The sequence below is a fragment of the Protopterus annectens genome, chromosome 10.part0, assembly GCF_019279795.1.
Source record: "Protopterus annectens isolate FY-2018-M chromosome 10.part0, PAN1.0, whole genome shotgun sequence".
Taxonomy (NCBI): Eukaryota; Metazoa; Chordata; order Ceratodontiformes; family Protopteridae; genus Protopterus; species Protopterus annectens.
The window spans coordinates 1163391324-1163406266 of record NC_056744.1 but is presented as its reverse complement, the minus strand read 5'-3'; the positions used below and the strand labels follow the sequence as shown (position 1 = coordinate 1163406266).

Here is a 14943-nt window from a genome sequence, read left to right as displayed (position 1 = left end):
GATGGGAGCGACGACGGAGCCGAATACGATGGTATCGGATCCGACGCACCGACAGTGATAGGTCCAACAGCCGCCCGAACTCGAAGGAGTCGGAGGAGGAATATATTGAGGGACTGGAATAGCCAAAGACTGATGAGTCGGGCTATGGAGCATTTGGGCTAGTGCCTCGGACTTGAGAAGTCTACTCACCACCCTCTGTAAGTCATGGTCTGACAACCTGGAAGACCGAGAGGAATGTGATTTATGGCTCCGTTCCGAAAGGAGAGGAGATCCTGGTGCCGAATGTATGGAACCAACAGAAGGAGACTTGGATCTCTTCCTATAAGATGGCTCCGATACTGGTATCGGAGCCGATGGGGATTTACTCTTTTCGGCTCCAGCCGGAGCCGAAGTGATAGTAAAGGTAGATCCAGAAGGGGATCTTGACCTCTTTTTTGCATGTGGCTCCGATGGTATCGGAGCCGATGAAGCCTTAATAGCCTCGGCTCCAGCCGGAGCCGAGGTAATAGTCTCTGGCCCAAGAACATCGGCTCCAGCCGGAGCCGATGTCGGGACCTGTTTAGCCACCTGTACAGTCGACTCAAAAGCAGGAGTCGACTATTTCGGAGCCCTAGAAGGTTTGCCCGAACTGGACTGAGTCGGGGGACCTTCAGGTTTCAACAAACCTCGAAGGATAAGTTTGTTTTTACGCTCCTGCAGGACTCGAGGGCTGAAGCCATGACATACAGCACATGAGTCCTGCAGGTGCACAGGCCCCAGGCAATAGACACAAGAAGTGTGACCGTCTGTCAGAGACATTTTCTGACAGCACGAATCACACTTCTTGAAGCCTGAGACCTTTTCCTTCGACATAGAGAAAATGTCTAACACAATACACACACACAGACACACTCTAAGTAAAATATTATTTAGTCAAAAAATAAAGGCTATGTAACAAAAACACACACACTCAAGCCCTTAAAGTAGAATAACTTTAGTCACTAGAACTGGGAAGGGGAGGGCCAAAGGCCTAAGAAGGGGAGAAGGGGAAAAAAACAATAAATACTCGACAAAAAAAGGAAGGAGTCGAGAATCTATAGTAAGAAAACACTAACAGGGGCTAAATCTATAAAAATAAAAGATTTTTTTAAGCACCAATATAAAGTTTTTAAACTAACCTGCCTGAGCCGGTAGAGAAGCACCTCGTCAGCTATAGCGGCAAACGAGATCTGGGTAGTTACCGCCTAGCATTGTGGGATATAGGGGAGCCTCGAGCCGGTGGAATTAGCTCTCGAGCTTTTTAGTGTGCCGAGTCGGAGCCGAGGATCGGCTCCGAACCCATCCAGCAAGAATGAAGGCGAGATTGACAACTTAACATTAACAGTTTCATCTCCCCAAATTATTGTGGGAAAGCAGCCATGCCTGGCAAACACAATACCATATGGACACTGACAGTTGAAAAACAAGCACATGTAAGCCAAATGCCTCCCAAACCAGCAATAGCAAGGCCAAGACCGTCCCAGGTAACATCAGTACACCCAAAGCTACAGTGATTTCTGGGAAGCAAGCAACAGAATAACACATACTGTTGAAACTGAACCTGCTGTACTAATGCCATCTGCATAAAGATGTCAGCAACACCAGCATCTAGCCCCCTATTTAAAGACTGAGTCACCAGTCATTTGATGGTGACAGTCAATCTTAATCAATCGCAGGAGGTGGTGACATCTGCCTGATTGTAGGGAGGGGCAAAAGTTGGAATGGTAAATGGACTTGTCAAAAGACAGGATCTTCTAGAATCAAGTGAATCCTCCACAACTGAAAATGCAGGAAATTTGAGTTCTATCTCCCACTTCTACTCAATAAATTCTTCAATTTCTCCATTTTAAGACATGAGTATTTGGAATACTTCTGACTTGAAAACAGAACCAGACCTGTTCATTGACCAGCTGAAGAAGAATGTTTAAAGGAAGGCTACTCTTCAGGCTTTCGCAGCTTCTGGGAAAAGTAATTTTGTTTTCCCAGATAGAGCACTGATCTCTATGGACCTTTTTCAGACTCAGCAGTTACAAGACTTGTTCAAAGTCACACAGTTACGCAATGGAGGCTGAGGGAATCAAACCTTGAAAATTGTAATCCTTTTCATCATCCCTTGGTGGTTTGCTGCATTTTTTGCAAATGGAGCATTTCAATTGTTGTGAATATGAATGGCACTAAGACAAATTAAAAAAAAACAGTAGTGTTTACCCTCTGAAAACACTCATAAATGCAGCCAAAAAAATAAATAAATAAAAGGAAAGGAACTGCAAGACATCTGCAGAAGAAGAAACAGAGATGATAATAAAAGGAGCGAGATCACCAGAAAAAGGAAAAAAAAAAGCCAAGGCTACCTGAAGCCATGCATTGTGCCACAAATTTCTTGGTGGGGAAGTAAATAACTGAAAAGGCAGTTTGGGAAAAATACATTATGGGCATAGGGTGGTGCAAGCTTCAGTGTTCTCCCACTGAAAACAATGGCACATTCTAGAAAGGTCTCAGAAAAAGACAAACCCCCACAGGGGGATCAGAAACTGAGCTCTCCTCTCAGTCTAAATCAGAAATCTGAGGAGAAAACCCTGCATCTCTCCCTTCATCCTCCTGTCCAGATTCAGTATCTTGAATCTCTTCTGGAAAGAAAGTATCCCTCTTTCTTTTACCGGAAACTACTTTATAAGAAAGATCAATAGCCTGAATTAAACCCTGACCTAGACCCAGTAAACTACTCCTGTTTAATGAAATTTGAGGAGGAGTAGATAAATGCTTCATTTTTCTGCTTCTTTTTGACAGGAAACATGAGGCCAAGAGTGTTACTGGTGGCAGCAACTTCCTTATGGATGGGCCACACATTATGACAAAACAGGGATTCCTTCCCTGCTTCTTCTCCAAGGACTGACAATAATGTCTCTTCCTTGCCCATTAAGGGGTCCCCAACAGCCACAGAAGACGTGGCTAAGCCGCAGTCCATAGTGGCCGTAGGTACTACACCAGAGGGATTCATGGTAAAAGATGAGTGGTCTGAGGTACAACTAATAGCCACAGCAGAGTCAACCACCTGCAACTGAGGCAAACTGCTAGCCTGCTGTGGTGGCAGAGGTTGTTTGCTTAACTTTATCTTTTTGTGGTTGAAAGAAGAATCAAATGTGGGACAGACAGTTTGTTCCATGATCAAACTCAAAATGGTGCCTCTTTCCTAGAGAAAACAAGTAGCAAATGCTGTAAAAATAATTCTTTAAAAGTCACTTTTTCCCCAGACAAACACAGTAAAATATAATTTAAATCACTATGCCAGACCTACAAAATGAAATAAACATAATTGCTCCACAGGAAAAAATAGCTTTCAGCTACTTTAAACAACTTTTAAACAGATCCTCTCATTTTTCGGTCAGTTTAGGTATAGTACAGTCTCAATGACAGTCTGTTAAAACACAAATTCTGTCTATTAAATAATTTTCCTGAACAGGAAAGTATTAATAACAAGCAGAATTATTAAATGGAATTTTCCCCAAAAGAAACGTATCTGCCAAACAAAGGAACAGCATAAGCCGACCAGTGATGCTGAAAGATTCAGAGGAGTGTACTCTTCAGCAGCAGTAAAGCTCTGATGGGCTTAACCCCCAAACTTGTCTTTTAGTCAGCTCAAGATGAGCTGCCTGACAGCTCGGGTAAATGAAAGGTGCCCTGAAATTTTTAAAGCTGACCGTCTATTATACCCTTGGCAGGATACATCCCATATAACCAACGCTACTGCAGCAGTAATCAATATGATGAACATTTTCAGTCTACTGTTCTAACAGAAATAATATACATCACAAGTATTTTAAAATTATATACATTATTTTCTAATTGTGTTCATTATTACTTTGCTTAATTGCATGGAGAAGAATCATCAAGAGCATTAAAATAACATTAATCTTCCATGACAAACACAGATAATCTGGGCTTAAACAGTGGAAAAATATCCTGGAAATGAGGATCCTGATGTACAGATTGACTAGTAATGTGCATAATTCAGACAGTTGTAAAAACTGAAAAATACTTCAGCCTTCTAAGGTTTAAGAAGTGAGAAGCCTACTTGAGAATAATAGTTCCATGTGTCAGCCACTACCAGCTGACTGACTATGTGTAAATGAGTTGTATCTAAATATATGTTCTTACAGTGTCTGGATTCCAGTCAGTGTCATCATCGGATAAGTTTCCTTGTTTTCGTTTAGCAAGCTGGCTGGGTGCAAGACTTCGTCTCTAAAAGAAAGACAGAAAAAAATAAAAACTGCCATTAATATAAACACAGAGAAGTGGAGTAAAAAAGTAAAATCCTTGCATGGAAATTGAACAAACAAATAGGGCAACTTAACACACAGCATCTCAAATCTGCCATAACTCTTGCTTGGCTATACTTTGCCAGTCTGGCTGCATAAGAAATCCTGCACAAGTGAACAGTAACCACAATATTGATGGTATTTTAAAAATGCAATTCTTAATGCAAAAGTTCAGCTTTGCAAAAGAAAAAAAAATGTGCATTGCTTGAGCTCAATATATTCAAATGTGGGCAGCAAGGCTTGTAACTGAACTGACAAACTGGCAATAAACTTTATAGGCAGTCCAATAACGCTGGATCCTCGGGTAGCACTGTAGCTACATAAACATTACAATTTATAATACAACTGTTTAAAGACTGCTGGACAATATATTTCCAGATTGCCTGCTCCACCCTCCATATCCCATAATGCTCTGCACCCACAGTCCCCTCTCCTTTCACAAGTGAAAGAGAAAAAAAAGAATCAAGTAGAAGGTGGTGGGATTAAGAATGTGATACTTCCTGCAGCTGGGAACATTACTGTGAATACTCTTGGCCTTACCATCCGATATAAAGGAACTCTGATTGCAATACACCCACAACTCAATTCATCATTAACTGCAGTTTAGGAAATACACCCCTGAAGACTGTGATCTCAAAAAGAAGATCTCTAATTAGAGGCTCCATCCAGCTTGCAATACTAAAGTGTTAAGAGATGACCAGGTTACAGCAGGGCAAATATTATCCAGGTACACCTTATCAGAAAAAGTTAGGCCTAATAATCCTGTCTGGTAAGTATTAAGTAACTGAATGGGTACCAATCATCTTCCAAAAAAGAATTAGCATGCCACCGTAGGCAAACCACTGCTTACTTACCTTTCATGACATTGCAAAATTCAAACCTCAGGATAAAATTATACCCATCATCTCATCTAAATATAGTGAACAAGTATCTCTGATAAATAAATCTGGCTAATACTCAGCAGTCTACCGTCAATTCAAAAACTGACCGTAATAATGTTCTAGTTTACTTTTTAAACATTGTATTATCACTGCAAGAAAAGAAGCACCTATAAAGGTCAACAGAGTTAGTCACAATTCTAATACAGCAGACCAGAGCTGAAAGAAAAATTGCCTTGATAATCTATCAGCCCTCTTGGTATTCCTGTTAAATTATTAGGAAACACAGTAAAAACTTCAAACATAGTGCCAAAGCCATTTTCCTCACACAAAAATAAGCCCCTTGTTAATAACACTTGAGTGTTCTGATACAAGATCAATAATCTCGACTGGTCATGATGACCCCCAGTCAAAATCAAAAAAACAATATACTTGAAGTTAATAATCAAATGTTTTCATAACTAAAGGAGATCTGTGTAACATTTAAAAATGTTTTCAGACCCCCTTTTTCTACTCCTTGCCTGTCATTATGGGCCGTTTTACCGTTCATCTAAATCTGATATTTTACAACACGTTAATCAATGGTTAAGACCCATTCCCAGGTATGGACGTCCAGGATCACATGCTTTATTCCCAAAGTTCTTTAAAGATAATGACACATTCATCAATATCCCTCTTCAACGCATCATTTACTTACTTACACTTTTTTCCTGAAGACTGGTAATATATGACAGTTTTTTTTTTCAGTGCTGCTCCAAAGCATTTGCTTTAAACTTACTGACTACTCTTCTCTTTCATTTATTCAAAATCTTGGAAAAAGCAGTTTCAGCCCAACTCACACAGTACTTTGAGGGCCACACCTTATATCCAACGAATAGCATAACTTCTGAAAGGACCACAGGACTACTATTTTTCTGCAGATTTTCACAGGTAAAATTATAGAAATTTAGATCTTGGTTTATAATTAGGATACAAACTTAACAAAGGCATTTTGATTCTGCACCAAATACAAACTTAACTTGAAAGAATTAGGATCCTAGACTTTCTGTTATAAAAAATTTATAGAGTGAAAGTAACATCCTTTCTCTCTCACCCTCCAAGTAAATTTCGGTGTTCCTACAAGATCAGTACTGAAGCCAATATTATTATTTTACAGGTTTGTAGGTTAGTACAAAGCTTACAGCCTAATTGTTCTTGAGAAGTTCGACTACAAATGGCTCATGCTAGAATTTATGTATACCTATATAAGATTCTAATTCCTTGATAACAGTGGAAAGGAGTTGACATTTCTTTACGAGGTCAAGAGTTTAATTCAAAGGCAAAGAAAATGATGAGTGATGAACACGTTGCATTTTCCTGGTGTTACTAGAATTTTATAGAGATTAATTCCATTTCTTGCTTCTCCTGCCTATGTCTTTTGTTTACCAGGATAGACTACTGATCCAGATGGACTTTTTTTTTTTTTTAATTCAGCTGCGTTTATGCAGATCAGAAGTAAAAAGAAGATATAAACCCATTAGAGTACACAGTATCACTTGAATAACAACGGAAAACAAAGAAAAACACATCATACAAAGACATGCAGACTACATATTAAAAATATACATTAAAACATGAGTTTACATAAAATATGGAGATGACAAAGGACAGGAAGGTAAGAGTTCAAAAGCTATTTAAGACAGAATGGAAAGAAGGCAGTGAGGATAGCAAAGGAGGAAGTAGAATAACTGACGAACGAGTGAGTGGGACAAAGATGTCCATTACAAACAGAGAATATCACACTGGAGGGAATATAAATCAGAGGTCACTTTTAGTTGATGATACAGGTCCAGAACAGAGGTGGAGGAAGTTGTTTCATCCTGCCAGAAAAGCTCAGGATTCCAAGCCCATCAACCTTCTTTGGAATGAACCTTTTGTACCATCTCTAAATAAACCATATGTTTCATCAGAAGCATTGGGTATGGGAGAACACCCAATGACTGGCTGAACCAGTAAGGTGTAGACGGGCACAGTGGCATCTTTAGAGCAAGTTAGAGCTCTCTCACAGAGTATCATATGAGCCACGCCAAAGGTCTTTTTTTTTTTTTACTGCCGTGTTGACCAAAATAGAGGTTTCCATCTATAATTGCACCTAGGTTAATATACAGTATCTTGTTTAAGTGTATACACCAATATGAAAGTAGAAGTTACATATTTACCATAATAATAGATCTTCAGGAGTTACACATACACTTCAAATACAAAATTGGTCATGTAAGCAGCAAAACACCTTTAAAGCTATATCACATTCATACTCCTCTCAATGCTTCCATAATGCACCTCATACTCCTCTCAATGCTCCCATAATGCACCTCTTACCTTCTCCTGATCAACTTTGCCCCATGAAACAAGGATTTGTTATATTGCCAGTAGACATATTATTCCCTCCTCTAGGAACCTGTGATGATGATAAATTAAAGAGGAATGAGAAAGGGGAAATGGATGGAGGGTATGCTGAAGTAGAAGGACTTGGATAATGAAGCTGGATCGTTACGTAAATATACAATTTTCATATCTTACACAATCTAATTCATCCATCAGAAGAGAGTCCCTATTTTCTCCTCTTGGGTGACATCAAGACAAGATATCTCTAATGAGGGTGGATGAGGAGGTTAACCTAGACCTTGAGATCATGTCCAGTTTACAGTGTCTTGCAAAAGTATGCAGAGAGGTCCACGTCAATGTAGCATACAGTCTATTGAAGCAGTCTTAAAAAAGGCCAACGGAGGAGTCATCGGCCTGTAGAATGACGAGTGAGTTTACTTTATAAAGTTTCTATTATAGCTGTCTGGGTAAAAGGCAATGACAGACAGACAGCTAGAGATGGTGACCTTGGAATAATGTATGGCCTAATTTATTAAGGACAAAGGAAACAAAAAGTTAATTATCTTTTCCACAGTCTTTGGCTCTGTAAATATCAATGCAGCAAGTATTCTCAATGACTGACCAAGGAAACAAACACATTCAAAGCAAATGAAGAGCATTTCTGTGGCTACCTCTTGCACAAAAGAGGGGTTTGTTCACAAAGATACCCTGTCCATGTGGAAACTTAGATAGGGAAGTTTGTAAGAAAGAGCATAAAACTCCAAAACTGTTCTAACCAGCAAAGCATGACATCCATAATAGAAGAGAAACAACAAATTATGAGGTAGGCCTAGCTTAAGGAATAATTGGAGCCAAGTAAAAAAGGAAGAAGTGGAATTATCTGCAGGCAGTGTGGGGGATATGTATGTGAGAGTACTTTTGGCAAACTAGAGGGATCAGTGGACTAAACAGAATACAATATGGACAGAAGACTGGTTTTGGAAAAGAATATTAGCAGTGATAAAAATGTTAAAAGTGGTTGGCCCTGCTGGATCAGTATAGAAGAGCAGTGCACAGGTGGTACAAAACCCATCCAAATATAAACTGAGAATGATGGTAGCCATCCACTGTGCGTGTGTGTGCGTGTGTGTGTGTGCGTGTGTGTGCGTGCGTGTGTGTGCGTTGGAGATGTGGGAAAGAAAATGCTGATCAGATGCACATATGGTGGACACGTAGTGAAGCTGTATCATTACGGTAGGAGGCAAGAGAAGTTTGGAGTAAATTACTGCTAAAAAACCTACCAGATCAGTGTGATGTATACTTTTTTGGAGTGCATAAGATGAAGGGACTAAAACTTCAATTGCTTGCCAGAGAGGTGAGGCACATGATGGCTAACGCATGGATAGGAGAAGGTCTGAAAGTTTACACAAAGGAGAAGGAGCAAGGATCTGGATGCAAAAATTATGGAACGGGAATGCACAATGGCTGACAAGGTGGTGTAAGGGTGTATCAGAGATTGGCAGACCAACTGGGCAAAAAGGCAAAAAAGAATGATGCAATTGGCACACTGATGTTCCACTCACCAGGCTAAACAAGGAAAAAGTTACTGTCAGCTGCCTGTCAGGTGCCAGGATCCGCCACATAACGCACGCAATCAGGTCACTCCACAACAAGTACAAATATGACTCTGTCATTGTCCATGTTGGTGTGAATGACCTGAGATGTACCTCCCTGCACTACATGAAAAGAGACATGGAGGAGCTCTCTGATCTTGTCGCCCAGGCCGGTATGACCCTAGCCCGGAGTAGCATCCTGCCATCACCCAGAATGATACCACAGTAAAGGACAAAATGATTGACTTTAACAATTGGCTAAGCTTCTGGTGTCATTCTAAGGGAATGCAGTATCTGTCTGCCTGGGATGACATGATTGACAGACCACACTGCTTTACCAGAGATGGCCTGCACCTGTCGCCCTTGGGATTCCGGATACTGACAAAGGCTCTTGCCACCCCTATAGTGCCTTTTTTAGGCAAGGTTCAAATAACAAATTCACCAGCGTAACAGGTACAAGCAAGCAAAATCTGAGGGTAATGCTACTCAATGCTAGAAGTCTAAACCTCAAAATGCACTCACTCGAGGCACTCCTTAAAATGGAGAACATTGACATCTGTGCAGTGACAGAGACCTGGTACAAAGCTCCAGAGTGCACCCCTGCATTACTAGGTTATAATTCATACCACACCTTTCAGCCACCAAACCCAGACCGAAACACTAAAGGTGGAGGCGTGTCCATATTCATTAAGGATATCCACACCTCCAAGCTAGTTGCTCAGCATAATGCATCCGAGATTATCCAAGTTCAACTAACTCTGGGCAAAACCGCAATCCAGATTGTAGCTTGCTACAGACCCCCCACCATGTCCCAGGATTCCCACTCCTCTTTTCTTGATACACTGGAAAATATTAAGGTACAACCCAACACTCTAATAATGGGTGATTTCAACTACCCTACCATTAACTGGGAAAACTACTCATATACCAACTCTTTTGCTCAACGGTTTCTGGAAATCATCAATTCCAATGCCTTGGATCAACTTATCCACACCCCCACCATGGCAGCAATATCCTAGACCTGGTCATCACCAACATGGGTGACCGGTCTTCCACACTAGAGGTCAGCTCCTCGTTGGTCAGATCCGACCACAAGCTAATCACCCTAGACATCCACATCCCGCTCCCACCCCCCCATTAGGAAAACAATCATAAAAAATTTCTCCAAAGCCAACTTCACGCTTCTTAAGACAGAAGTGGCAAACTTCACGATACCCATGCAGATGGACAATAGAGGTACAACTGCTGAATCCTACACAAATGCACTTTATAAGCACTTACACGAGTGCATGGAGCGTACTATCCCTAACAGAACCAAGATGCTATCCTCCAAAAAAAGGAAGCCAATCTTGTGGTCTTCTGCCATAAACAAACTCTACAACAGAAGAAAGAAACTGTTGCAAAAAAGAGTAAAATCCCACGATTGGAGGAACTCCCTGGTCAGCCTCAGTAAGAAGCTGAGATCCCTCATAAAATCCTCCAAAGCTAGTTATGAAAACAAAATTGCCACTGATTCTAAAGACAACCACAAAGCATTCTATAGCTATGTCAAAACTCTCAATGGCAACACTCAGATCTGCTCTGAGTTACAGCACAATGACACTAAATATACAGAACCAACTGACATTGCCAACATCCTGGCAGATAGGTTCAGTGCTAACTTTACCCCCTAAAGGGCCCATCTTTATACCGGAAGAATGCAAAGTTCCTGTAATCACGGCTGCACAAGTAAAAACCCCACTCTCCAAAGCCAATAACACAGCATCCATGGGACCTGACAACATCCCAGGCTGCCGTCTACATGAACTACAGAATGAACTGGTACCCCATCTAAGTACCATGTTCAATCAAAGCCTCACCTCAGGCTTTGTGCCCATTGAATGGCGCACCATGGCAGTTATCCCACTCCACAAAGGGGGGGCCACAACAGACCCCGGGAACTACCGTCCCATTAGCCTGACGAGCCTCGTCTGCAAGGCCATGGAACCCATAAACAAAGACATTGGAGATCTCCAAACTCTGGACCTCACACAGTTTGGGTTTGTAAAAGGCAGATCATGTCTCCTAAACCTGATATAGACTTCTTTGAAGAAGTCACCAAAGCCATTGATGAGGGTAAGGTGGTTCACACAGCCTACCTAGAGCTTGCCAAGGCGTTCAACACCATCCCCCACTCTGGAATTATAGATAAACTCACTAAACTAGGTATAAATCCCTATGTCAGAAGATGGGTTGCCAACTGGCTTACTGACAGAACCCACACTGTGAAAGTAGCAAACTCCAAAAAAGACTTCAGACCAGTGACAAGTGGAGTACCACAGGGTTCAGTCCTGGGTCCTCTCCTGTTTGGTATCTACTTCTCTGAAGTACAGGCTAACACAGAAGGTCTTTGGCTAACTAAATTCGCAGATGACTGCAAACTAGGAGCATAATCGAAACTCCTAACGATGTGGACATTCTACAAAAGGGCCTGACAGACAGATGCCTGGTGTCAAAGACATGGTCTCAAGCTCAATGCCAAAAAGTGCATTGTCATCCCTTTTGGTAAAAACTCTGTACCCATGAACTACCACATAGGCGGTAGTCTACTTAACACCGAAAGTGTGATAAGAGACCTTGGGACACAGGTGGACAGTAGTTTCTCCTTTGATAATCACATTGCCACAGTGGTCAGGAAATCCTTCTACATGGCACACCTCATCACAAAAGGTTACTCATCTAGAAAAAAAAAAAGGAGGTCATTGTTCCTCTCTACGCATCACTCAGACCCATTATAGAGTACAACGCCCCTTTTGGTATGTACCTCACAAGACATCTACAACAACTGGAAAGGCCGCAAAAATACCTCACAAAGAGGATTACTGGGCTCAAACAGATGCCTTACGCAGACAGTCTCAAAAAACTCCAGCTTTACTCTGTCGCATATCGCCTACTCAGAGGAGATCTCTGCCTAACATACAAAGCTATGTCACACCCAAAGCTGTTGGACATGCTCCACTTAAAGAAATCCCAATCCCTCTGAGCTACACGCTCTAGGGACCTAAACCTTGTCACCACAATAAACAGAACAGAGCTCCTCATTAGCACTCTTCAAGAAAAATCTTGATGATTGGATGGGTAATGGGAAATTCACCCCAGGGATCACTTCTGTGGTTCTGCTTGACAGGGGCACAGGAAAATAATTTTCTTGGGTGGCGAAAGCCAGGGTACCTTTTTGGCTAGGCTTGTATAGGCCCTAGGGCCAATAGCCTAGTACCTACCTATGAACCTATGAACATAACTGTAGTGGAGTCAGAATGATAGTTCTAAGTACCCGTAGTAACAGAGATGCACTGTGCCATAACTGGGGTAATCTTATGAAAAGGGGAGGAAAAGCAAAGTACTATGAATTCAGCAGATGGGGATCAACACAGCACACGTCTAAGAATGGAAATTTTGGGGAAGGAATGACAAACCTCAAATTACAATGGGGAGTTTGCATAAGGTGAAAATGGGGAAAAAAATGTAATGGAATTTTGTTCTATTAAACTACGATGTAAACAAAAGTTATTTATGCTGTATGTACTATGGCAGATTTACTTATGTATTTATTGACATTTGTTAACCAGGAAAGTCCAACTGGGTCAGGAACCCATTTTCAGTGGAGGCCTGGGGAGTAAAGCTCCACATGACGTTAGGTATGCACAGAATAAGTATTTTACAAGAATTTACAGTACAATACAGTACAATATAACATCTTGAGAAAAATTATAAATTGTGGGATTACAATATGTTGTATAATATTATAGGCAAATACAGAATTAACATTTAAATGTGAAAATACCGGTGTGAAATGGTATAGTTGAAAAAATGATATTATATATGCAACAGTACAAATATTAACGTTAAAAAAATGTTCTTCCATGAGAGGAATTTAAGATCTACACTGGCTGTTGTTTCCAAATGAGGCAATATCATTTTTTTTCAAGAAAAAATTATGACACCAAGGAGACATGAGCTCTCTAAGCAAGAGTCTCATCTAAAAAGTTCCTTTCAGAAAGACCTTGCATACCTTTTAGGATGCTGGTGAAGAGGAGTTCAGTCCTGGAGAGAGTTTGAAATATATGCTAAATTAACTTTAAAAGAAGAGTAGCTTAGTCCTTGAACAAACTGTTTTTATTTATTTATATATTTTGGTTTTGTTTACCAGTTTTGTCCAACTGGGTTTAGTCAAAAAAAACTTTCAGTGGAGACCCGAGGAGTAAAGCTGACAAACATTTTTATATATTATTCACTGCATTATTGCATGAAGAGATAGCAAATAATTCACATTAATAATTACACATACATTTGCTAACTAGATTGCACTTGTATGAAGTAAAGGCAAGTATTTCCAGTAATATGTATGCTTTTAGTAGATATTAAACATTGAGCATCTGAAGAAGTGTATCAATGGGCTTGTCAAATAGATAACAGATCTTGTAATTTACACTTAGAAATTCAAAGAAATGTAAATGAGGGGAGGAATTAAGGCAGAAAATGTTAATATTGTAGTTAAGAGGTGGGGTATCAAGCAGTTTAAGAAGTACAGAGGTGGGTGGCGAGCAATGCCATAAAACTATGTGCAAGTCTTGGAGATGTTAGTAAACTATTCAGATATTGGAGACTACTGGTTGGGGGGGGGAGCACATGATTCCGAGTAAAGAGAAATGGTTTGCCATATGACAAGCTGAAGACTATAGTGGTATTATCCTTAAGATGTACTGGAGCAGATATGAGCCAAAAACTAAAGTACTTTCAGGATGACAGCTGAGAAAGGAACATGAACCCAATAAATTGCTCACTCAGAAAATTTAGGCCATTTAGTTCTGTATATTCATGTTGCAGAAGGCTTCTGAGCAAATGCAAGAATCTGATTTACTCTAGAAAGGTTAAGTAGGGTCCCACACCATCAATGAAATTTGAGAAATCGTGCTGTTAAATTGAGACCCTGGAGGACCAGATGAGGCTTGCTGGACAGGTGAATCAGAAAGTCTATGATTAGTTGATGAAGTCTCCAGTAGAGAGAAGAAATCACTAAATCATCTTTTTAAAGTTTAACTAAACTAGTGAAAAAACAGCACTTTGGTCTTTTGTACGGCTGTCTGCCTGAACGTTTTGGTTTTAAGTACAATTTGTTTGCCTGGGCTACTACAGTTCGTGTTGATTAAGAATATGCAAATAAGGCACAGGATTAAAAAAAAAACAGTTAATACAAGAATTCTCAGAGATGTGGAGTAAAGAGAAGACCATACCTCTCAACCGTACCGAATACCTAATTATTAATTGGTTTTGAGAGCAAAATAATCAGGTGCCATGAATTTCAGAGTGGCCCCTTCAATTCCCGATTTTTATTTTTATTTGCAGTTTTAATTTATGTCTGTTGCCATCATGCATCATTAGCAGGGGCATGCATGATGACATCATCTTCGCGAAGCACTGCCTGACTACCTGTCAGACACTGAGACTGGGGCAGGAGTTTCAAACAATGCCTGGTGGTAACATTAGGATGAGGACTGAAAGAAAAATTTATCTAGGAAGGTCTAGAGTAACGGTTGAGTGTCAGTCCCGACTCCCAATTGTTTATATTACAGCTATTTGTCAGGCTTACAGTGGAAAATATAGAAATCCATAAAAATCTGGATCTGCTCGGATACCTAAAGAAAAATGAGAAATACAGGGACGGGGTTGGTAAGTGTTACTATGTTCTTAACCTCTCCAAAACAGGGAGTTTTGCATGGGAGTATACTGCTGCAA

At 40.5% G+C, this 14943-nt stretch overlaps 1 protein-coding gene across 1 annotated transcript in view; it reads right to left on the bottom strand.

Moving 5' to 3' along the window:
• Positions 1 to 14943, bottom strand: part of RAD54L (RAD54 like) — a 652988-nt gene that overhangs the window by 569982 nt on the left and 68063 nt on the right. The window contains exon 2 of the mRNA XM_044085902.1: positions 4174 to 4257. Coding sequence (XP_043941837.1) covers positions 4174 to 4257 — 84 coding nt within the window. The remainder of the gene's footprint in view (positions 1 to 4173; positions 4258 to 14943) is intronic.